The sequence below is a fragment of the Rissa tridactyla genome, chromosome 9 (assembly GCF_028500815.1).
Source record: "Rissa tridactyla isolate bRisTri1 chromosome 9, bRisTri1.patW.cur.20221130, whole genome shotgun sequence".
Classification (NCBI taxonomy): Eukaryota; Metazoa; Chordata; class Aves; order Charadriiformes; family Laridae; genus Rissa; species Rissa tridactyla.
In genome coordinates, this window is record NC_071474.1 from 47371386 (window position 1) to 47396716 (window position 25331).

Sequence of the window (25331 nt, forward strand, 5' to 3'; positions counted from 1 at the left end):
GGACCTTTGCCCCGCTGCTCGCTGCAGGCTGCCTGTGAGCCAGCCTCCCCTCCCGCACGCTCTTCTGTGAAATCAGTCATCGGGTGATTTATGTGAACATCTTTCAGCCCTGGGGTTGCTATTGGCTGCGACTACCGTCTTGAATATTCCCCGTCCTCCCGGTGCTGGTTCATCACTTTGCCTGAGCCATGTGTTTCAGAGAAGCTGAAGCAGCACATTTCTGTACAGGCACCTATAAAACCACGGGGAAAATAAAAGAACGCACGGAGTTCCCAAGCCTTATCCTCTGTCCAGCGTGTGCGTTTGGATGGTTGGTTTCCAGCACAAGCCAGCGAAGGGGAGACTGAAGATTTATACAGAGCCAGCTAGAAGGCTGCTGCATAGTTTTTCCAGTAAATTTACTTCTCTTACATAAAACAATGTCATCTTCCTTCTGCTCATCCCGTCAGGTTTGCTCAGAGAAGGGATAGCTGACTGATGAGCAGATGTTGGAGAGTGTTTTGCTCAATGAATACCTAAAAATAGCTGTCACACTGTCTCTCTTTAAAGTATTTTTCCATGTAGTCCCTGAAGAATAGGCCAAAGTTGAAAAGTATTTGCCGGAGGTTAAGTGCTAAGTTTTCTCCACCCCAGAGTGGGTTTACAGTTAGGAGAGGTGACCCATCCATCCATCCACCCACCCACCCACCCATCCTTCCTTCTTCTTGTCCGGCTGAGAGCAACGTGAAGGAGAGACTGAGCAGATGACAGCCACCACAGGCTTTAACTTCAAAGGCATATTCCAGTTTCTTTCCATCTCTGCGCCAGTTTGGGGGCTGTCTACACTGTCCTGTGGACCATCCCTCAGTTTGGGCCAGCACCATTTGAGCTATAGAAATACTGTTCTCTCGAGCAGTGCTCAGAGCATCCAGGTGAGCCTTGTGCTGATGTGCACAAACCAAGAATAAACAGAAGAACAAAGCTGAAACGGTTGGAACTGAAAAGGCAAACTAGAGCCACGTCTGGTCCCAGGCAGTCAGGACTCTAAAGCACTTGCTCAAATACCAGTCTGCAGCAAGTACTGAATATCAGGCACCGGGATTGCACTGGGACCTACCTAAAACATAAAATGAAGTCCTGCAGGAACACAAGCCTATTGTTCAAAAGGGCAAGAAGCAGCTCCAAAACAGAAAAAGCAGGCTGAGAAAGACAGCTACAAACTGCACAGTGGGGAACACATATGTTCCCCACTGATCCAAAGAGCTGTCTGCAGAGGTGCCCTCCAGTCTGGTATCCATGGATGAGAAACTGGTCGTACAAAGGGGCCAGCAGCTCCTCAGATGCGGTCCTCTGAAGGTGGGCCACATTGCTGCCAAGAAGGTTTTACGCTGCTTCACCCTGAAGCAGCAAAAAAAAGTGTTTTTCATTCATCTCCGAGAATGAGTCAGGCTAATGCCACCCAGACCACGTGAGAACTTGTCCCATCAGCTCTGCACAACAGACCCAGCTTGACACGCAAAGATGCAATGAGGATGTTTTCCACGCGGCATTCAGAGCTGTTCTGGCACCAAAGCAAAGCTTAGGTGGAATCCAGACAACATTATTAAAAAATAAATTCAAAGTGAAATTACTTGGAAAAGAGCAAAACGCAGGACTGGAAGTTGGCTGGCCTTTCTAACCTCCCACCCCCAAATTACTCATAATATGGAGGTTTCCTTTGATCTCCCAATTGCCTCACTGTTCCAGCCCGAACACTGTCACTTCTCTAACACCCCCTTAAATTTAGCCTTGTCTTCCTAATCCATATGCTGGTCCAAATCCTGCTCATTTCTTAAAGCACGGCACCCCGCTCTTTGTAGCCCTCCTGCGTCTCCTTCTTCCACCTGCGCTCCCCAACGCACGCTACGGCTCAGATCACCTTCTTGGCCCTCTGCTCTCATCGAGGTAGCTTGTCCTGACCGAGCACCTCGGCTCCTCTGCCGATGTCACCGGTGCCGTGTCACAGACAGACCCTGTGCCCTCCTGCCTCAAACCCCAGGCGCAGGGGGTATCTTTTCGAGCCTGGAGATGGCCGTGCGTATATGCGGTGCTTTACAGGACAGCGAGAGAGCGGCACGGCCACCCAGTAAGGCTGGCTATTGTTACCCATTACAAAAGCCTAGATTTCAGTAGCTTCTTATTTTTCTAAGCTCTAACCGCTAAGCCTGAAATTCTTATTGCTGGATATTTCCTTAAGGCTAAATTGTTTTTTCTTTCCTTTCCCCTTGGTGATATTTCAGAATAACGATCCACCCACTGCTGATAACGTGGTCCAGGAAAAACTCCACATTTTACCCCTAATAAAAATCTTCACAAAACCGTTTCCCCAAGCAGGAGTCAGTCCTTCATAGCCCAAGCAAGGGCCCAGCAGCAGCCGCCGCCGTCAGGGCAGCACGGCTTTGCTGTGACGGGGAATTCCCCTCCAAACCAGCTGCTTCACGCAGGTCTTGGCTTGCGCAGGTAGTTTTCATTCTGGTGCTGGCTAGCTTGTGAGCTCCTGACTTGGCAGGACTAGTGCCATGGGTATTATGAATAATAACAGTGTATAATAATATAGTAGCAGGTAGTGGAAATACATCCTGAAGCTGAAAAGAGCAATTGGAGGGCTCTTAATCACCTAGCAGGGGCTACGGTCCTCTGATAACAACCACACATCTTAAGGTGCCTCACCGGTATTAGGATTTGTTATTCATTATAGCTCAGCAACAAGAGTCTAACTACACACTGCTAAACTCAGGACTAAATCAGGCTCAACCTTCCCCATGCAGACAGAACTCCTCTCTCATCCCTTCCGGTACGTCACATCACTGCTGCTTGTGCTGACACCTTAAAATAAAGAGCAAAGGGAAGGGGGGGGGGGTTGCCACTGTCAACAGCACTTCTGCATCTCATCAGCGGTTGTCTGGTGTCTACTCGTTCTTCGGCACAAATAACACCTCTGTACAAATTCATCCAGAAGCGCTGGGAGGAGCCCAAGCCGGCCCCATGTCTCTGCATCGCCAGCCCCTCTCCTCTCACGCACAAACAGAAGCAGTCACGTCACGCTCTGCCGACATGCCTGGCACGACTGAGCTGTCTCCCAGCCTTCTCCGGGCAAATGGATTGCTCTGATTAAACTGAGCACAATGAGGCTCTCTCCAGCAAGGGCCAGCCCATCATTTTGCAGATGAGAATGCCCATTTCAGTCCGCCTCCTTCTTCAAGAGAGGCAGCTGAATCATTTCCTGGTGCTCTACCTGGATTTATCCCCTCAATACCATTTTTCATCACACAGAGCAAGGCAGGAGCCTTAGAGCTCTCTTTTATATCTGGGACTTATCATTAGGTGCTGCAGATCTGTGTTAGCCCACAGATATCACTGAAGCTGTACCTGTCTGTACCTCCTGAGAATCTGATTTGGCAAAAGCACAGTGACTTGGCTGGGAAATGCAAGTTAAGGTTTATTTAGTTTTTCAACAGAAAAGTGCAGATGCAGGGAAAGAAACAATATGTGGAAAAGTTCCTGCAGTTCTTCCCTTCTTCAATGCAAAGCCCTCTGACTGAAATAGCACAGCGAAATTAAGCTCATTTGTTTCCAAATTGAAATCCCAAGCCTCTTCCATATCTGAAAAGTGTCATAGATGCTTTTTAGACGGCTGCTTTGCCTTCTCAATAGAAAAGTAGCAAGTATGAAGGGAGGAAACCACTTCTCTAAGCAGAATTCACAAGGCGCTTCAGCACATTGACTCTGCAAAGACTGGGCACAGGCTCGCTAAACCCTAAACACTCGGAGGGATGAGCTGAAAGCCGTGGACTTTGATTTTAGTGCTAACAAACTCGCGGTAAGTATATACTCTACACACAGTGCCCAAGCTGTCCTGCAACACTCTCCGGCGCGGCTGTGCGTTCTCCTTGCCAACCACCCGGCACCGCACGCACCGCACTTGGGGCTTAGCTCGTGGCACTGATTCTGTGTGCTGCAGGACAGGAAGGGGCTGTGGGGGTTAACTGGAACGGAATGAGGAGGAACCAAATCGAGGATGCGAGGGGTCAGTCACCAAAGTTCATTTGCCCGCCGGTTCCCTGACCCTGGGTAAATGCAACGCACTCCATTTCCCATGGTGACAACACTTTGGTCTCAGTCTCACCGTCAGAAAAGGCAAATGGGGCCCATGCTGAGCCAGGGGAAATTGTGAGCCCAATGTGAAAGACATCCATGAAATGGGTAACTGATGGGTTTAATTACAACCTAATTTCCTCAATCACAAGTTCAAAAGTGGACGGCATTGGGTTTTAATTAAGAGGACTGCTTGAAGGATCTCAACCTCATAATTTTTTAGTCAGAGGTACGGAAAAAAGGTCAGAAAATTGTACTTTTAGCAAATCCAAACTAAGGGTAATTATCAGATCCAGCAGAAAATTCTCAGAAGTATCAATACTTATTGACAGACGCTGCTGCTCTGTTAGACACAGTACTCAAACATCGCATCTTTTTGCCCCATCCCCCAAGGACAAACCCAGACCTCAGCTCTCAACAGCCCATCCCATGTCCTGCTGCAGTACCCCAGCGTCACAACCCCCACGTACCTCGCAAATGTCCTTGAGGTGCTTGATGTAGTGGCGCTCCGTGCTCATGATTTCATTGATGACGTTGGCTCTCATCTGGTCGCGGTTCTGAACGGTCCTGCCGAGACAGAGGCAGTCGGCGCTTGGATCCAAATGGCCATTCTGCACGTCGCTGGTTCCCTCCTCCACTCCATCCTCTTGGTTGACCCATAGCTGCCAGGAGAAGAGGGGAGAGCAACGGCCTTATTCATAAAAGCATCGGGAAGCCAACAAGGGAAAGTAGGCTGGGCCTTGGGTTGCATGACTCTGGGAGATACTGGATTAACTCTGGGAGATACTGGATCGACTCCCTCCTTATGGCAACGGCGATGCACTTGCCAGCGATGCACTGTGGCGTCCACAACAGCTTACAGCCCAGACAGTCCAGTTTTATACTGGAGCAACCAGCCCCAAATGGTTCCCCGCACACTGCCAAGTTCCTCTCATAAGGAAAGGGATTTCAAGTGTTGACATTTTGACCCCAAACACAGCCATGTGAAAGGGTAACCGGAGTGCTGGATGCTGGCAGGTGCTCTGAACCAAGATGTACATACGCAAAACACACCAAGCTAAAGAAAAGCGCAGTTCCTAGTGTACAGCACCGCTTGTCCCAGCTCCCGCACACCATCAGCCGGGGGCTGTCCCAACATGAAGAAACCTCTGCGAGGAGGGATAAGCCCTTTACCGGTGACTGATTCAAGAAGGTCAAGATACCTCTGGTCCAGAAATCTGAATGAATGTGACCAGCAGCCCAGGCTAACTGGGTTGCGGTGGCACTGGGTTTTCTGTAAACTTCGCAGCCCAGGATTTGTGAATGAGCATTGAATCTCATTTCACAGCAGCTTTCCTCATCATTTCACATGAAGAGCTCTCCTCACTCAGGCAAATGCCCAATCTTCGCATCCTGCGATGGTGATCCCTAAACCGCACCGAGATCAGACTGGCTGAATAAGTCTCCCGAAACCTGGGGGGGCTGGGGGCAGCTTTGGACGGGGTGTCACGCACCCCTGGGCACCGAATGCTCTGCATTGGAACAAACCGCAAAAAGCAATGGAAAAGGATCACCGCATTTTCAGCACAATGGATTTTCTTCCCATCAGCAAACAAAAAAAGCATACCTTGAACTTGCAAACTAAAAGATAAGGCTGCCTCCTAGTCTGTCTTTGATCGAGTCTGTGCTCTGCACACAACATACGGACCAAGTGCCTCCTTTTGTACCTTTTCCCCCAGATAAAACCCGCTTAAAATAACGCTGATCAACTCAAATTGGGCTCAGCGTAGTTTATGAACAAACCTTAAATAAAGCTTAAATATTAAAAAATTTTTTTTTTTTAAAAATTTTTAAAAAAAAAAAAAAAAAAAAAAAAAAAATAAAGCAGAAATACTGCTGTCTTACACAGATCACCAAAGTTGTTACATAAATGAAGCAGCATTTAAAGCCCCAGATACTGGAAACTTTCAAACACAAAAATACATGTCGGTGTATTTTTATACAGCGAAACTGTCCACACAAACAGAGTGGCATATGGAACAGAAACTGCATCATTTACCGTCAATCTTTCCATTTTCTTTTCAGGGTTAATAGTTTTTAATACTTTCCCATTATTCAGCTCAAATTCAGTTTTAAACAGATTGTAAAGGGCTGTGTTCCTGTAAATTAGTAAAGTAAAAAAACCCTAAACCTGCCCATGCTCCTTCCCTGCGTTCCTAACCAATATCATGTTTTGCTGAACCATTTCTTACAGCTCCCACGTTTTCTCATCCTACAGTGAGTTATAAAGGCCAAGAAGCCGAGATGTTTGAAGAAAACCCATCTCTTCTCTAGCAGAATGTTAATGATGCCACAAACTTAGGGGATAAAAAAAACACAAAGCAATTAAAAGCCGGACTTTTCACCCTGCTAACGACTGTGCCCGAGAGCTACCAGGGACTTAACAGGAGGGTGCGTAGGGCAGCGACGCCTGTTTAAATGACAAGATGCTCTCTTTGCCGGCAGCGGGGCAGGACCCGCTGGGGACACTGACCCTTCGCTGAGGGCTGCAGGGAGCTGCTGACACCAGGCTGGGCTCACGCCACGTCCAGGCAGCGCCGGGCACTTTCCTGGGCAGGAACCCCAGACCGTTTGCCAAGTGGCAGAGCCAGGATGGACCTGGGCATACTGATACCTGTCCCCCACCCTGCATTGCCAAGGTGGGACCTCCTTCTGCACATCAGGGGACCAGACGGACACACCAAAGCCCACCAAGGAGGTGAAATAACCCCTCCTGCCACCTCAGTGCTGCTCCCCTTGCATCAAGGAGCCATCCTCAAACTACAGCGGCTTCATACCTTTTCCAAAGACAGCGCAGCTGAGAGTCAATTTAATGTCTTTTGTGACAGAGCAGAAGCGAAACCCAGCGAATACAGCTGTCAGCTCTTGTTTCTTATGTCACGATGCTCCCCGAGGGAAGGGATGCTTCCAGGCACGGAATGGCCGTGTGGTCCTGTGGCACTGGCAGCCATACTGGGCACTGGCGGTCCCAAAGGCGAGCAGCCCTGGGCGCCGCAGAAGGCTGTTTTAGTGACCCCAGCCAAGTCCAGCTATGCCAGTTTGGATACAGGGAAACCACTGGGAGCTGCAGCATGTCCGGGAGCAGCTCTGCATGCCTTTCCCCAGGTCCTTCCCACAGCATGGGGTTCTCCATCGTGGCATCTGCTGCAAAGATGGACTAGATCATGTTGTCTCCCAACTGTGGGGCTGCATGTGGATCTCTGAAAGGGAGCACTGGGAGGCCTGGTTGAGCCCCAGGTCACTGCGAGGGAAGGCAGGGAGCGAGCGCTTTAATCGCACCCAAAGGTACACGGGGATCCAGCAAGCAAAACCTCTCCTCGCACACTGAAACAAATTTCAGAAGAATGTCACTTGTTCAGAGAAACAACCCAAAAGCCAGTTAGAAAACCTGCTGCTTCCCAGCAAACCCCACTCTCTGCCCCGCAAGAGGTTTCAGTTACACGGCGGCAGAGCAACGCTTCACCTACACAGCAGTGTTTTATGCTGGAAAATAAACGTCCAAGTGCTGCTTCTGCGTAACTGCCATGCTGGTGTAAAACCGCCAAAGTGATCTCAGGGGGCAACTTACATCAGTGACATTGATTTTAGTGGGGGCTCTGCTGTGAAAACCTGGGGACCATCCTCAGAAGAGAAAATGGGCTCGATCCGGGAAGGACAGAACTGCACGGGGAGTCCTTTGAGGGACAGGTCCTCATGAGACCTTTATCGGCATTCCAACCTAAATATACGTTGAAAATCAAGCAGGACCAACGCAGGTAATTAAATCCTGTTGGCTGAAGTTTAAAATAACTTCCCATCCTACCTGCCTGCTACTAGGAAAAGGTATTTTGCAGCTCTCCCAAGCCCAACTGGAACGACTGGTTACCAAATTTCATGACGCTCCTGCCAGTTTGGCAACAGAGGATATTTTTAAAGCTCTACCTCTTGGAGTCAAGTGATCAGGAGAAAAATTTCGATTTTCACTTAAAAAATAAAGCAGGAAAGATCTAAACACAATAGTAGGGGGAAGAAGCTTGAAAGCATGAATCCTGAAGGCTTCGAAACCCTAAGGCAAACAGCAAACTTGCAAACGTTCATGATTTCCAAAAATCTCAGAATTTGGTCTGCCTTTTGTGCACTGCAGGAGCACTCCCTGCTTCCACATCTGGGAATCCCAGGAGTCCTGCTTTTTTCCTTAATGAAATTTTTGCTCCTTCCTGCTAGGATTCATGTTCCCAATACGAAAAAACTGCAGCTCTAGTCTAGATGGCTTCTGCTTTAGATTAAAAACAAATGCAACCATTTTATCGGTAACAGAGGAAGCCGAATGTGCCTTTCACCCCGCGCTCTCCAGCCTCAGCTGTGAAAAGCACAAACCCCACTGCGCCGTTCAAACGCTCCTGCGTTTTTTCTTGATCTCAAAAGTTCTCCAAAATTCAAGCAAAGATCATTCTTCCAGGGGATCACTTGAAGCTCGGACCATGACTCACTCTGCTGCTGACCTTGGGCCAACCACTTAAACTGGTGGAGGCTTTCCCCATCTATACATGGGGATAATTTACCTTATCAAGGACATTTTTCATTAATATTTTTGAGGTTGACAGGCTTTGCGTTGAAGCGGAGGGCATAGAAAAGCTCATACGTACTTTGAAATATGGACTTAAATGTGTGACTGTGGACTCCCCGCACTCTTGTACTCATCCATGAGCAACTATTTGGCTAGAGACGGACCTTTGGTCTGACACAGGACGGCTGGGTTTGCAACTTCAGCTCTCAGATCCTCTTGTGCCTGTGCTGAGAAGGAGCTGGGCTGCCTTGGAGGAAGGGAAGGCTGCACGCGAAGTGTTAATAGTGTGCTCCGACCCAACACCAGCACCCCAAGCCACATCCTCTCTGCTTCACTGCCCCGCTCCCTCCACCCGCAACAACGGTGTGCTGCAGGCGACAGGAAGGTGGAAGAGGCAAACTGGGGGTGACACTGTTTTTTCCCAGGAACTCCTTAAATGTCATATTTGGTTCATTTAGACAATGCTGCAAAGGTTCCTATTTTAGCCCAGTCCATAGTCACCTGTAAGTAGGGTGTTCGCTATGTTTTAGACACACACAGCTCTCCCAAAAATGCTCTCCTGCCTGAAATGCTTGACCTCTGTTGCTGCGGATAACAGCCGGGAGACCACCAATGGAAAAGGGGCTCTCTCTTCCCCAGCTTTCCCAATGTGCCCTGGACACAAATGCACAGCTGTACCTCCCTCCCAGGGCAAATCTCCTTTTTTTTTTTTAATAGAAGAAGCTTCAGAACTCTAGTTTTTCTCCCAGTTCCACCTCATCTCCCCAGTTTTCCCTGCTCAAGATGGGTGGCTGCCACCCCTGTGAAGCTCCTGTGGGGCTTTCCACCAAGCAGAGATGGGACCTCCATTCCCTGGCAGCTTGTCCTGCCTCTCACCTGGATCTTGGGAAGTCCCTCAAGGCTCCTGTCCTGTCCCCTGTCCCTCTCAGCCATTAGGGGCTGTGGCTTGGCACAGGCGGGGGGTTGGGATACCGGCCTGAATTACTGCATCCACTGCCACTTTTTTCTTTTTTTAAAGAATAAATAATAGCAGCTGCTGAGCAGTCATCAACAACCCTACAATAATAAATCGGCCTTCAGTGCCTTTTTTAATACCTCTGCAACACAAAAAAGCAGGGGCTCTGCAATAACATGGCACCGTGTGGGTCTCCCCCACACCATTCAAAAGGTCCAGCATGCCAAACAACGAAGCCTGCCCCGAGAACCACCTCAAACGCTTTGTATTAAGAATTAATTAAAAGAAACCAAGAAAAAAACTACAGGGAGAAAAAAAATCAAGTTGCATAATGCTACTCCTAAGTGATGTTTCGTACTGAAAGGCCACCCTACATGTGGAGAAGAACAAGCTTATCATGAGGCTCACAGTCCTATTTCAAAATTCAGCCCTAATTAGGAAGTCATGACCAGCTCCTGAATAACACAATAATTTGCAGAGGCAGATAAAAGTAAAATAGTCAAATAAAAAAAGCCCCTTTTGCCTAAGGATCCAGTTATGGGAGCCAGAGCGAGCTGATCATTTCATTGTGCTAGTTAATATTATATGCGATTTATATAAAATCTGTAGAAATGTGATGTATCAATTTGCAGCTATACCCAAATGGTGCATAAAATCACCAAATGGCACTGTTCCAACATTAGCCGACCTGTAATTATTATATATTTAGACTGCTGAATGCATACACTGTATATAGAGGACATTTTACTTGAATAGGCACTAAGGGCTGATAGTCTGGTAATAATCAGAAAGCATGATAAAACAAACATTCTACCAGCCATCTGGATTATTAATCTCCTTCCACTGGATACTCACAAGGACAAAACTAGCAGATAATGTGCCATCCTGGATTCTAGCTCACAATTAAATAACATGGCAGATTAATGATACAGGCGGATCCTTCCAGAGAGCTGTTGCCATTTCCCCGAACTTCTACTCGCCAGCGACTTTACAACAAATACGAGTGTCAGCCGCCCAACTTGCTCCAAAATCTGGTACCAGACAGCAGTATTACAGTGTCATTAGCCCTGCAACAACTGCAGGGGTGCGCAGGGGACTCCAATAACCAACAGAAACAGGCTCACAGGGCCTCGGGACTATTCTACCCACCTGCCACGCTGCCCTGCTCAGCAGCGCTGCTCCGGGAGCCGCGGGGTTTGTCCCCTCTCCTTTCTCCTAAACTGGTGGTTTGCTACTGCTGTGCTTTCAGCCACATGCACTATATTATATACACGCTCTGTTGGACTCCATACTGGATTAAAAAGATCACTTGCTTATTTGCAATAAAGTAGGGCTCGTGGTGCAGAGCTTTGCATAAGTAAAACAGCATCAGTCTCCGCGTGGCAATCCAGTGATCCGGGCACGGCCTGCCCCTGCCCTCAGGAGGGAGCACAGACTCTCCTGGGCTCCACAAATGCCCAGGAGCCGATGCTTCTCCCTTCCCTGCCTTCAGAGCGGAGGTGAGGCCCTGGCAGGAGGCAAGAGGCAGGGGATGCTGCCTGTCCCCGCTGCCCTTCTGGGGGCAGGCCCCAGGCACGGGGGAAGCGCAGGACTGTGCTTGGGATGCTGCTCGCTAGGAAACACAGATCATCTTCTCCCTGTATCCTCTTCCAGGATGAGGAATAGGACATTTGGCAGTAGAAGGAAAGGCAGCTGAAGCAAGTTGTTTTCCCTCCTGTGTTCCTACCACTATTTCCTCCCACAGCCTGAATTTTTCCTTCTGTAATCTGGCTCCAGCCCCTCTGTCCTTCGCTTCCCTCCAGTTCACAGGCTCTTTGATACCTTCTCTTTCCTTCCTGAAACTGCCCAGCTTCAGCAGACCAACTTCCAGCCCTTCCTTCCCCTCTAAAACTCTCCATGCCCAGCCTCGGAAGTTCCCTTTACTCAAGGTGAGAAATATTCTTCATTCTTTCCTGGAAAAGGAGAAAACAGTGTTCTCTATAGGGACAGCTTCAGACTCTGTATCCATGAAAGGTGAATAAAAATGGGTTCTAAGAACTTGCCCTGTGCTTCCTCCCTCTGTTTCCTGCAGTCTCAATGCACAGACTCCCACGGGCTGGAGCTCCACCATGTAGCAAAAGTTGTGCGGACACTGCAATAAACTGGGTGTGCTACACCATATCCACCAAAACACTGTGAGTTAGGGCTCAGCCCTCCCCATTTCCTAAAAACCAAAAGCCCTCGGCGTATGGTGTGACATTAGCTTGGAGAAGAGGAGGCTGAGGGGAGACCTTATCACTCTCTACAACCACTTGAAAGGAGGTTGTATCCAGGTGGGGTCGGTCTCTTCTCCCAACAGGCAACAGGACAAGAAGAAACAGCCTCGTGTTGCACCAGGGGAGATTTAGGATGGATATCAGGAAAAACTTCTTCACCAAAGGAGCTGCCAAGCATTAGAACAGGCTGCCCAGGGAAGTGGTGAAATCCCCATCCCTGAAGGTATCTAAGGACGTGTAGAGGTGGTGCTGAGGGACACATTTTAGTGGTGGACTTGGCAGTGCTGAGTTAACGGTTGGACTTGATGATCTTAAAGGTCTTTTCCAACCTAAATGGTCCTATGATTCTATGAGATGCCCAACTGGGAAGAGCGAAAGCTCAGCTGCTCCAGCAGCTCATTGCAGAAACCCTGCCAGGCTGAGGAAACCACTGCTTCATTTGGGGGAAGGACCTTTCTTCACGACCAGTCTGGCAGAGGAAGGGGCTGTGAAGATTTGTGCCGAGTCTGCCTGATTCAAATGGCCTCAAGACGCAGGTTTTGCACCTGCGACCCAGCTCCTACAAGGAAGGGCCCAAGTGCCAGCATTTGAACCTTTGGGGATCTGAGGATGCTGAGCTGTCTGCGTGGCATGAGTTGTCACACTAATGGCAGCTGCAATTAGCACAGGCAGCGTTTGGATGCTAAAGTGCTGCTTGACTTTAAAAAAACCCACCCACAATTTGTCTGCAGTGCATCCTGGCGCTGTGCAGTGCTGCTCGCGCTGTGCGCGACACCTCTACCAGAAGCTATTTTTATTCTGGATTTGCCATGGGAAAATAAAATCTCCTTTAGAAGGCACCGACTGCAGCAGACACTGCAGCACAGACCATTCCGTCTGTCCAACAGGTGAAGGCTGCCTCAGCGCCATCCTCTTTTCCCTGGAAAAACCTCACCTAGCTGCCACCGGCGCTGAGTAAATGCTAACGCAACGACTGCAGCAGAAAAGCAGGTGGGTGGTGCGCTGTTGTATCAAGATCCCTACACATACAGAGAGATTTTAAAGCAGGGGCGGGGGGGAAAGCAGACAGGACAGCAAGATGTGGTGGGCTGCTGGAACTACACTGGCAATAGAGAGCACAGCCACAACTCCTACAAATAAAAGTTAAACCCACCCACCCGATAAAGGGTAGGGGCTGCCAGGCATTCAGACAGGACTCGGGTTTAGAGTCTCCTACTAAACAGTGCCTTAAAAGCTTACACCGACTCCTCTAGCACTTCTTCTTTAGCAGCAGAAAATAAAGTGGGTCAAAGGCAGCTTTCCAGCAGGAAAATCAATCTAAAATTACAACACTTGGGGAAACCTAGGCAATGATGAGAGAGAGAACAAGGAGCGTTGCTGCATGGATCCACCCCTGCGCTTTCTCCTACACGAGGGGTACAGACCACAAAGCGGTTATTCACCATCTTTGCTCAAGCCTTTGGAGGACCGTTGCCCTTCACTTCTGCACCACAACTCAACAGTCACCAGGCGCTACAACCCCAGATTTGCTCTTTAGCTCAGCTTAGTAAATATAGGGAAGGAAGAGTCACCGCTCCTGAGGTGAGAAGAAATGTGTTCTGGAAACTCAATCTGCCTCTTGGTCTCCAAAGAGATTAAGGAGAGCTTTATAACAAAATAAATCCCCTTCTCTGCCCAGGACGGGTGCATTCTGCCGTTGTCTCTTTGGAAAGATTTCACAGCACTAAACATCCATAAGCTCTCTTTTTTTTTACTTCTTTTTCAGTGGAAATATGTCAGAGCACAAACACGATGCCATTTGATTTCCTGTGTTTAGAGTGTTTGAATCTCACTTGGGCCATTTTGGAGACTTGATGTTTGGCTCAGCAATGAAAACTTTCGTTTGAGAATTACTGTATTTTCTAAAGGAGACCTTAAGGTATGACAACTGATCCGTTTGCAGTACTGGAGTATTATTATGGGCTGTAAATTCCTCCCTACAAACACTAAGCCTATTTTTTTGAGCAGATCTGGACGCTGGATGTGCTGGTATGTAAAAACTCACTCGTACCACATCATGCAAAGACAGCCCAAGGCTATGCCAGCCACAGAGGAAAGAAGAGCAACAAGTAGCATCAGCCCCACAAGTACATGAAATCCTGTTTAAAATTCCTGCTGTTTTTTTCCAACTGCACCTCCCACCCTCTCAGAGCCCTGAAAGTTGACAGGACACTCAGAGACACTGTGCAGCTAATGACAAGACTGATGGTTGCACCCTGTGGTCGTCCAGCAAGCTCACTTGATAATATGTGCTAAAATACAACATCGATACCTTCGTATGTCCTCAACCCAGCTCATTATTCAGTCTTAAGCCTAGTTCTGGAGTTCTCATCTGCCTCTCTAACGGCTTACGGGTTTTCATAACTTTCTCCCTGAGTGCAGCAGGTTTCTGCGGGAAACTGTTCACCATTTCTTACCAGCTCCGCGTTTTACTTCTCCAATGTGCTTTTTCTCTTCCCCAAAAAGCATCGCTTCATCATCCAGTTTCTCCTTGAAAGCTCCTGTGCTCCCAAAACCCTATGGCTTTCCTCCCTCCCCCTTCCTTCTAGCCAAATCTCAAGCTACAAGGAGGATAACTGCAGGTGTTATGCCCAGAGACAACAAGTCCTGTATGTGCAGGCAATTCAAGGGCAGTTTTTGTCTGCAACCCTCCCAACTACGCGTGTAAAAGAGGCCAAGGGAATCAGCAAGTTACTCTTTTCCTCTGCGCTTGCAAATGTGAATTTCTCCTGCTATGAGATTTTGTGAGTGCCAAATGCTTTGCCAAAGATTTTCATATGATCTGGCTGGAGAGCAAGAAGCGTCAGACGTCTCATTGTAAACTAGGTTTCCAGCCCAGTTTTGTCCTCAGAAGTGATCCAAATGACTTTCAGAGGAATCTGACTTTGCAGTGATCTTCTGCTGCACTCCCTGGTAGCACCTACCAGAGCCCTGCGGTCTAAAATATCCTCAAATTCATCCTGTTTGCCTCTACACCGGTCTGGTCTGTCCTGCCATCCCTTACTTGAACTGCTTTTCATCCTCTGCTATGCAACACGTCGTTCCCTTTTCCTCCTGTACTTGCATAAGAGGAATATAGATATAAAGGAAAGCAATTATTTCGCAAGTAAAACTAGAACCACCCAGGCTAAATCAGGCAGTTTTCTGGCATCGTCTTAAAAAAGCAGGGCTCAAAGAACAACAGAGAAAAAACTCAGCCTCCTCATTACGAAAGAGCGATCAGCTGGAAAAGAAACACAAGAAAAAAAATGGAGAGAAGAGGAAAGCGAAAAGCGTTCGGGTGAAACGCTCCTTGGCAGGACCCTGAAGGAGCACGAACCTGCCGCGATGGTCCTGAGGGCAACCGAGGGGTTCCGGGCACCTTCACGAAAGGCCCCAAGGGCTTTGCAGGCATCTGGTTCAAACTACTTACCAAGAAAGACGGGGAGTGAAGGGGGCGGGGGGAATATGCAAGAATAGAAATGAAGAGGCAAGGGAGCGACCTCAGCCAACAGCGGAGAGGAGAACATGACAGCCCAAATGGGGGTTGCGTTCTCAGCACAGGACAAGCAGCGAGTGGGCTGCCTCGTGGCAGCACACCCAGAAGCTGCCGCTCTTTTGTAAACCCGAAGGGTGGATTTTCCCCTTCAGCCTCCCTTGCAGAGCTGCGGACAAAACTGGGCCAGAACTCCACTTGCATTTTTTTTTTTTTGAAATGCTGGTACTTATTTTTAAATATTAATTATCATTTGTGGCAGCAAACCCATGCAGTTTCCCCACTTTGGGATCGTTCGGTCCCAGGGCAGGTGGCTGGTCCCAGCCCGCGCTAAACAAGTATCTCACAGATGGAAAAAGTGCTACGACCTCTTGCAGAGCTGATGGAAGGCTTGATTTTGCTGGAATAAAGTCAAACTGCAGGGTTGCGACATTAGACAGAACGGGCAAGAAACTTGCCTGGCAAAGCCATCATGATCCCAAGCACGCAGGTTTGTTCCAGGATGTTGTTCAGACGTTTGTGTACAAGTCTGAGATTCATTTATTCCTCTCCTTTGTTTTTCCCAGCTTCTAAAATCATCCTCCCAGCCTTTGAAAAGTGTAGAGAGAGGTGGAAAGTTCAGCCAAGCTGAATGATCCATGGGTTTGGGCCTTAGAGTAAATGGGTTGCTCTGTTTAGTTGTTTGGTGTGGTTTTTTTAGAAAACAGGATAGCAAAAAGCAAGACTGTTATTCAACCTACCGTGAACAGTATGTTTACGACATTACACAAAAAAGGATATTAAATCTTTTCCCCTGAATCGCAAAACCAAACAGCACCGGTCAATGCACTGAAAAGTTAAACTGGCCCAGAATATTTCAGTCTCCAAATTAAGCAAACATAATCAGACAGACAGATTTTTCTAATTCAGCCTTTCCAGCCAGCAACACGGAGGAGATGTGCCAGCGACACAGGTGAGAATATTTTCTGCAATAAGATTATCATCTTGATCACACCTGATGCAAATCCATTTTCCAAACTCATTATCTCCACCGGCTGCAGGGTCAGACTCATGTGTCCTGTTCAGCAAAATACTAAATGCTATTTGTTATTCTGGGCCAGAGTAACAGCATCAACTTTTTCACGCAGGCAGCCCAGGCTCCAGTTCCAGTCACGGCTCTCTCGCTCTTAGCACTGGCCAGACCTAGGAGAGACACAGAGCTGCATCATGAGTACCACGGGGCAGGAGGGGGGGAAGTGTCCGCCGGGGAGGCAGAAGCGAGCAAAGGTGCAGGTTCCCTCGTCGGTGGTCATTGTACATCACTGGGAAACACCAGGTCGTAGACTGTAACCCGATTTTCCTAATGGCTATTTCCCAGATGAAGTGATGTAATCAAACAGGGATGCTGATGGTGCAGGGTTGCCAAAAAGAGGGAGGGTTCAGAGGGAGGGTAAGACAGGCAGAGAAGCAGAGCAAACACGGCATCTCCTCGGGACGCAGCATCATCTTCAGGGAGCGTTTCAGAGAGAAGAGTCTTCCCCTCGACTGCCACGCAGCTTGTCAAATTGCCTGGGAGGCTCAGAGGAAACAGTCATCTTTCACACAATTTTACAAGGCAAAAGAAATCTTCATTTTTTGAACCATATCCCCTAAGCTTCTAAAGGAATTAAATCTCTGATTCCACCTATCGAACCCTGCGCAGAAGGGAGAGGAGAAGGAAGCGCACAAGGTCAAAGCCGACGTCTTGACTCCCCGAGGAAGGCTCGAGAGGGCCCAAATAATGTGGCAGGAGCTGACAATAGCAAAAAGGGCATCTTCTCGTCCCTTGGCTTTCTTAACACACACTGAGCAAAAAATTAAGTGCTCAAATCCTTCTTATTTGTAAAGGCCAGATCGCCGCTGGAGGTGGCTGGGTACAGCAAAACCTGCTTCAGCAGAAAAACAGAGACAAGCAGAATGGTTCCTTGTCCCCTTAAAAAAAAAAAATAACCAGAGCTGGTCACGGAATAATTACTGAAGTAATTTTACATGCCAAACTGCTGAAGAGTCAAAACGCAGCGCTGCTTTTGGCAAGGGGAGGGCTGACACCTCCCTGTGTGACACACAGACCAGAAAGCTCTGCCAGATGCGAGTCATTTGTAGCCGGCGTGAACTTTTAGGCCCCACCAAATCATCGACTCGTAGCCCGCATGATACTTAACAGGTTTTCCACAGAACTGCTTAAGGAAAGAGGCTACAGCAGACACACAGCAAAGGCCACTCCATATCCCAAGAGCACAAAAAGCAGAGCCAACACCTATTCCAGCCTCCCTCTACCCCACTCTCGTTCCTTTTGAAACCTTTGCTCCCCATTTTTGCCGACAGAAAACAGACACACTGGAAATAAGCATCAATGACAACAAACACAGGAACCAGTTCAGTTCATTGACCGTTCTGAGCAGCGTCGGCAGTGATTCATTGTAGCGGTAAAAAGAAGAAAGTCACTCACCCTCACGAAGCTGGCGGGAAACCATCCTTCTTCATCATCGATCTGACCCCACCACCAGTCCTTGTTGGAAGCATCCAGGACCTTGATAACGTCTCCTGCTTTAAACGCCAACTCCCGGTTGGCCATGGTGACGTGATCCCATACTGCCTCAGCACTTACAATAGAACCACCACTGATCAGCTTTGAAAACAGAAAACCAGTAGTCAATAAAAGCTCGGTTCCCCGACGCAAGCACATGCACAGCAGCAGCACAGAAAAAAAAGCGCTCAGCCAAAGTAAAACGATTTTCCTCCATTCCAATCCATAACAATTTCACCCTCCCGTGGTGCAACCCGGCCTGCGACCATTTCTACAGGCCGCCGCTCTGCTCCTAACCATGCCGCGCAAGCGAGCACCGCGTGCGGATGTTCAGCACCTCTCAGGTCCCACGTGGGGGAAAAGCAACACCTCCCCTGCCACCGCCACGCCACAGTTAGGAGCATGCACGTCTATCAAGGTACATGGCTTTCAGGTACAGTTCGGTTAGCAGAATGTAGAGCGGGGAGTTACCAAAAATGGCAAAACCAAGCGATGGTGTCCTGCAAAGGAATTTAGGTCTCAGAGCAAGTTTGCTCACTTCAAGGATCAAACGTCAGCTGGAGGCTCAGAAGGCTTTCCATGCAAATCCAAGCAAAATTTGCAAACATATTTAAAAGAACAGTATTTTTTTAGTGCTGGTGATGTACTGACGTCCCTTGCTTTTGAAATCTTCAAGCTACACAGCAGAAAAGGGCATGGTGGCACCCTGCTGACCCCTTCCAGACCCGACCTGGAGCACAGCCCAGCTCCACAGCATGTTCCAACCTCCCTCTGCTCACCAGAAACCTGCGGGCGCTGGCTGCCGTGACAGCCCTCGGACGCAGGCACCTGCCCACCAGAGACTGGGCTGAGGCCAGGCTTGTGTCCGACAGGACCTACTGAACGTCCCTCCACGTGGAGCACACGGTTGCCTTAGAGCTGGACCAGCACCACGGCGGGGACCTTCTCATTCTCATTGCATGCCTCCTGCTTAATGCATGCGGGAAAGACTCATCCGAACACTGATGCTTGTGCATCCACAAGCCAAATCATCCATCCATGCCTGGGCCACCCGCTGTCTCCTCAGAACGACAGTCATGTATTTTTCAACAGAATAATAAATTGTGTTTATGTTTTGTCCACTGCAGGAATTCTGCACGGAACAGTAAGACTGTCCTAGCAAACACAGACTTTACCCATATGCTTATGAGCGTGTCAGAGCCATCCTGAACCTTGTTCGTTAATTCTGCCGTCTGAGACGCACTAAATATGCACTTGGGCGCGCCTCCAAATCGGAATTTCAGCTCGCAAAGGAAGAGCTCAGCGCTGCAGCCGTTACAGACCTTCCACAGGGCAAGACTTTAACAGCCACAGATATCCTCTCAATTTAGGCAAGCAATACAGAGCATAAAGACAATAACCCGGCGCAGCGCTTATGTAAGTGCAGAAGCACTGGGAATGGTTAGAGTGCTTTTAACGGCTCTTTAATAAGTCTGGCTTACCAAAATGCCTGCTAATAACTACCTGCACAGTAAGAACCTGCAGTAAACCTTCTAGCACTGCTGCAGGGTTCTCAGCATAAACGTATAAGAGCATTCAAGTCCCTACAGGCAATTTAGTCAACAGATTAAAGGACCTGATTTACCATTTTCCTTGAACTGATTTTCCTTTAAGAAATCACGCTTCTTAGGTTTGTGACAGTTACCGTTGCACTTTCGGCTCTTCAATTATTAGAGTCAGTTGTACTTAAAGTAGCAAGATCTAAGAAAGCCTAACCTGACACTTAGTGCCTTTCATCCTCAAAGCCAAGGTGTATCTAGCCAGCGGGCCTCTCGTTCCTGCAGTAGATAAAGTAAAACAATGGTCCTCCTACTTCCATTTTGACAAATCCACTTTAAAATCAGCTGTAAAAGAAACATGGCTTCTTTGTGTATCACATAGGGGATTTCTACACCCCAGCCTCACAACATCACTTGACAGCAAACAGAAAACAAAGGCACGGGTTAATAACAAGCTCTCATGGAAGAGTCAAGCAATGGACCTAATCGATGCGCTGGACTTATCGCAGAGGGCATCTCCTGGATTAGTGTGGGGTTATCTCACATTTGGGCTGTTGATACAGAGCTGCGAGGAGCCAGGCACCAGAGGATCCCATTGAAATGAGGGGCAGATGGTGCAGGACCCTCAGTTCGCCCCCGCTCTGGGCCCTCACTTAGCAAAGTCAGGCAGCTACGTCTGGAAAAATAACAGTTATAAAGATTGATTTCTGCTTCCAGTGCAGCAACTGAATGTTCAACCCAGGTAGTGATGTGTTTTTTCAGTGCTTCCTCACAACACCTTGTGACGCCCTAAATCAAGGTTTCTAGGTGTTTTCATAAATATGAACCGGTTTAAACCACCAAGAACTCCAAGACAGAGCTGGAAGGAACGAAGACTTCACAGCTGAAGAAACCATACATTCAAGACCAGTTAACAGTCATCGGTTCTTCTGCCAGGACCAAGCTCTTCTCCTTCACTTGTGTTTCCCCTTTGCCGTTTTTATGGACACTGCCCGGCCTCCAGTTTCCCCGGTTAAACAAGCTCTGCTCTTTCAGCCTTGCCTTGGCAGGCGGCTCGTCCTTCCCCTGAGCACTTCACCAGCCCTTTTAGGCATCTAGATATTTTGCCTGCATCTTTCTCGAACATAGATGACCAGAACTGTAAATACTATTCCCAAAGAGACCTTACCAGAGATTTGTGAAACAGCATGAAAACATTTCTTACAGTGTCACAGAAATCTTGCAGTAATACATAACATACATAACATCTCCCCCTTTTTTCCGTGGCTACCTCCCGCCAGCGGCTCATTTAGCTTATCCAAATAAATGAGGTAGAGTACATTCTTTTTGTCTAGAAAATCAGTTTTCTTGGTAAAAAAAAATTTAAAAAAATCAGGTTGGCCTGACACTCGTTCCTTTTGTTAATGCCATTGGGTATTTTAGTCCCTTTTTCACTGATGATGAACCAGGAACAGAGCTATCGCACAGAAGCCGGGTTTCTGCTTTTTCTGCTTCAGCTGACATAGACTTTGCTGTCACTTCACACACAGGCAGTTCTGGGCACAAACTGCCACAGAAATGTCACTGAAACCAAACTTCAGAGGGACCGTGTTTCAGAGCCGCCTAGCCTACTTCGCAAAAGTGCATTTCCGAGCCCGAGGCACGAAATCCCAGCTCCGAAGAGCATGGCTTGGCCAGCGGCAAGGGCTGGCAGGGACTTGCAGAGGGCCAGAAGGGCAGAGAGGCCTTTTTCTGCTGTTAAGGCAGAGATGTGGAAGATGCTTCCAGTGGGTGCCAGGAGCTGAGGTGGCTTTGCAAGGGGCTTCTTGCTACTCAAGGAGAAAGGCTGTAGCTCTTGGTTTTCACTGTCTAGTGCCAGCAGATAGAAGAAAAGCCCCTTTAGCAGGTCCTTTCCAGCCCCTGGTCCGTAGCCTTAGCCCAAGAAAGGGATCCGCATGCCAGGAAGCAAGCAAGCCTTGGCCTTCCAAAATATACAGTTCAGCCTGTGAAAAAAGAATGGCAGCAGGATGGCAGAAGTCGAGTTCCAGCCATCGCATGTGCTGGGTCCATCGAGAGAACATCAGAGCCTAAAATTAAAAGATCCGGTTTAATTTATTTTGGAAGACATCTTGCTGCATTTGTGGAGCCATCTGACTCTTTCAGGGCAGGGTTACAGAGACAGAACCTGACATCTACAGCAGCAAGAGATGATGAACTAGAGAAAGGTCAGGGTAAAATATTATTTTCTGAGAGAATTCAACACAGGAGCTCTTCACTCCAGAAAGTTCGCATTTCTTGGTTTCAAATCTGCGTCTTAGCACTGTGGTCAGATACACTCAGGCGAAGACCTTGAAAGGGACTTATCTCCAGTAATTTTACATGTCTACCACACAGCATCTGAGACAGTCATCTGGCCTCCTTTATAATCAGTGAAGAGAAAGAGACACATCTGGAGTGTGATTCATCTCGGCTATTTCAGTTGTTTACCTTCGAGTGAGGTGAATCATGCCCTAGAAATTACTATTTCTCTCTGTTTAATTGGGTGATGCAGAAGTTTACACTTCCAGCATCTTATGTTCATCCCATCTACACTTTCGCCATCGCTAAAAAGTGGTAACAAAGAACTGGATTTAACAATAATAATCACAATAGGAATAGTCCAATATTAAATCACACTCTCCCCGACACAGCAGTTTCTCGGTACGTGAAGGCTGTTGTAAATAAAATTATGTTCTCCATGCCCACCAGAAGAGTTCACAAAATCTCAGCCTTGTAAATTTACAATAATGAGGACTTATAAGTCCTCATTATTGGGGAAAGTGTCCTATTTATAAGAAGAGGGAGGCAGCTAGAAGAAATGCAATAGGTGATAGTGTCCGTTTGGTTTTGACATACCCTGAATACTGCTTGTCTTCCAGGTGAAAGTCCTAGTTCCCATTTAAATCAATTATTCTTGTCAGTTGGTCATTCAAACTAAAAAGCCCAAAGCAAGAAGTCTCTCGACGCTTTCCCCATGTAACATCAGTGCAGGAGAAATGCCCCAGAGCACTTCTTAACAACAGACCCGAGAATAATTTTTCCTGTTTTTACGGGAGACTTCAGAGCCCCGCCAACCACTTTCTGTCTGGGGTGAAGATAAAACTTCCTCAGCGGGCAGAAGACCAGATGAACTACTGGGATGCTGCGCATGGTCTAGGGACCAGAGTCGCTGTTCATCATAGGTCCTTCCTCACCTCCTAGCGAACATCTGCTCGTGGCCAAAGGTAAGCACCGGGACAGAGAGATGAGGGGCCACTTCTGTGTCCCAGCACCGCAAATAAATTGAGCTAACGAGGAAAAGAAAAAGAGAAAAAAGATAATGCTCTCTCTAATTATAAGCACAGCTGACACATTTCTGGAACACACACTGAGAACATGGGGTATTATCGCTGTATCGCCAGGATCACAAGCATCAGCCTTTCCAGGGATTTTCAAACAGGTTCCCAAAGCGCTCTGTAAACCTCCAATAATTCAGTCATAAACCCTCACTCTAAAGATGCTTATTTAAGACACTCCTAACACTCATGTACAACAGGTGAATGCTTCCACAACAGCAAGTCAAGTCAGTGGAAAGGAATTAAATCATTCCTACTTAAGGTCCGTGTGGATTTTCCTTTCTCTTCTAGCCTGGTGTTATTTCCAGGATGGAACGTGGCCACTGGAAATACTGAATTACATCAGGGGTGCTGCCAAAATAAAATGACAACAACAACAAACAGTAAAAAAGGGTTTCAGAGGACTCTGCAAGTCACGACCTCCGGGATGCAGCACCGTCAGCGTGTGCCAGCCGAGAGCTCCCGACCCTGGCACACCACGGCACGCCATGGCAGGGATGCTGAAGGCTGTACCACAGCAAACATGGTGTGGTACATCGCTGCAAAACCCCTGCTGAGCTCACCTAGCTGTGACTGTCCTCACCACTGGGGAATGATCCTGTCTCCTTCTTCCCTCAAGCTTTCCAAAGACCTCAGCCAAAGGGGAGCCAATTGTCATTAATGCCACAGGGGGAGCTTCCAAGGAATATAAGAGAGGAGCTCAAAAGTGGTAGTTCGACTCTGGAATTTGCATCTGGCCATGGCTCTGTGGCACTGCTATCAAGACAAAATAACTCTCCCTGCCAAAGTAAGCAGGGAAAATAAGAATAGAAGGAATAATGGGAACAACACTCTGTTGCGTGACAGGGTAGAATCACTCTGCCTAACCCCTTGACTAGAGCAAGTCTGGAGCAAACCCCTCTGACCCCAAGGAGAGGAGAGAAAGGGGGATGTCATGGACGACCCATCCTGATCAAAAAAGCCTGGGATCACCACCTGGGATATTTTTCTAAAGTACATTACAGAAAGTGACCTCTGAACCAAGATTTACAACTTCTTCCAGGATACTGCAGGGTTTGACTCTACCAGCCATGAACCAGCTGTGTCACTGCAAAGGGACTTTGCTCCAGTTCTGCAGGATGGGACCTCTTGAAAGAAGATTCTGGGAATGGGTGAGCTTCTGCTTCCGATGCATCTGGTGCATTTTCCCTGACTTTTCTCACTTCCAAAGCCACGACGCATAGTCGGAGGCCAACATCTGCTCCTTCTCAGCAACTGCCCGCGGTGAGGCAGCCGGGTATGAAACATGTTTTAGTGAAACCTGCCACTATTGCAAAGATTTGCTAAGTATTCCCAACTAACCAACACTTACTGGCTTCTTAGGGGCCAACCTGAAAAACAAATCAGGGACTTAGTGATACCTGGAGACTGAAATGGGCATAAACCAGCAGAAATCTTTTCCGGAGCTGATTTGGTTTGAGGCTAGGCCACACAAATCACAACTACCTATCCATACCTCTTCCAGGGATAATCATCGTTAGCTCACAAGGTTCTGCATTGAGTTTCCAGCAGAGAGTTTCTCACTAGTCCAAAATTCACTTAATAAAGAGACACCTTCTCAAAAAACCCCAAAGAAGTCTACCATGGATCACCATCTCCTTAGAAAATTCTAAGTACCTACAAAGTTTCTAGGACCATGGCCTCTGGGCAACATGAATAATCTTAAGGCAGGGATATATTTCTCTATTAGACCTTCTACTAATGCATCAATAGAGTTATAATAGTAAAAAAAACAAAACAACAAAAAACCAAACCAAAACAAACAAAAAAAGAGCTGAGTAGTTCCCGTTCAAATCAGCGTTACATAAACTATATGCTGCTCCTCAGGAGCAGGACGGCAGGAATAGGGAGCAGACTGTGAAGGGGAGATGGAGAAACGTGGTGAGACTACGCCAAATTGTTCTTGTACAGACATGCCCTCTATTCAGACAACATAAAAGCACTGTAAAATAACAATAGCATTTCCCATTGTATTCAACAGGAGCTTCCATAACAGCAGCAGCCAAAACATCTTCAAACAAGAATATACAGAGAGCTGGCATTCAGAGTGAAGAAATCAATGCTCAGAGTAACCCCAGCAGAAGAGGAGACACAAACGACCTGCAAACCTCCAGCCAAATGAGAACAGCACTTTGCTTCCCATGTTCCCAGAAGAAAGGCACCTCACGCTGGCTTCACCCTCCTGTGTTTTAATTGCATTGCTCCCTCACGAGCAGTAACGCTTACAACGCAGACTGACAGGGCTGTTAATCATGGGGCCATTTATTGCAACAGCAACGCCGTCATCTTAAGGATTTCCCACGGAGGGTGTTCGTCGCTCTGCTGAGAGCCGCTCGGATGCCTCCCCCGTGAAAACCACGTGTGCGGTACGAGCACGGGAGCGGTTTGAGGGGGGGCTCACCTGAACTGCGCAGACAACAGAAGCTGCAGCCCA

At 47.9% G+C, this 25331-nt stretch overlaps 1 protein-coding gene across 3 annotated transcripts in view; it reads right to left on the reverse strand.

The window, feature by feature from the left end:
- The window catches only part of LOC128914614 (uncharacterized), a 229292-nt gene that overhangs the window by 57214 nt on the left and 146747 nt on the right, over positions 1-25331 (reverse strand). For all 3 annotated transcript variants that reach the window (XM_054213844.1, XM_054213842.1, XM_054213843.1), the window contains exons 5-6: positions 17890-18069; positions 4584-4775 (exon numbers count right to left, since the gene is read on the reverse strand). In XM_054213844.1, coding sequence (XP_054069819.1) covers positions 4584-4775; positions 17890-18069 — 372 coding nt within the window. The remainder of the gene's footprint in view (positions 1-4583; positions 4776-17889; positions 18070-25331) is intronic.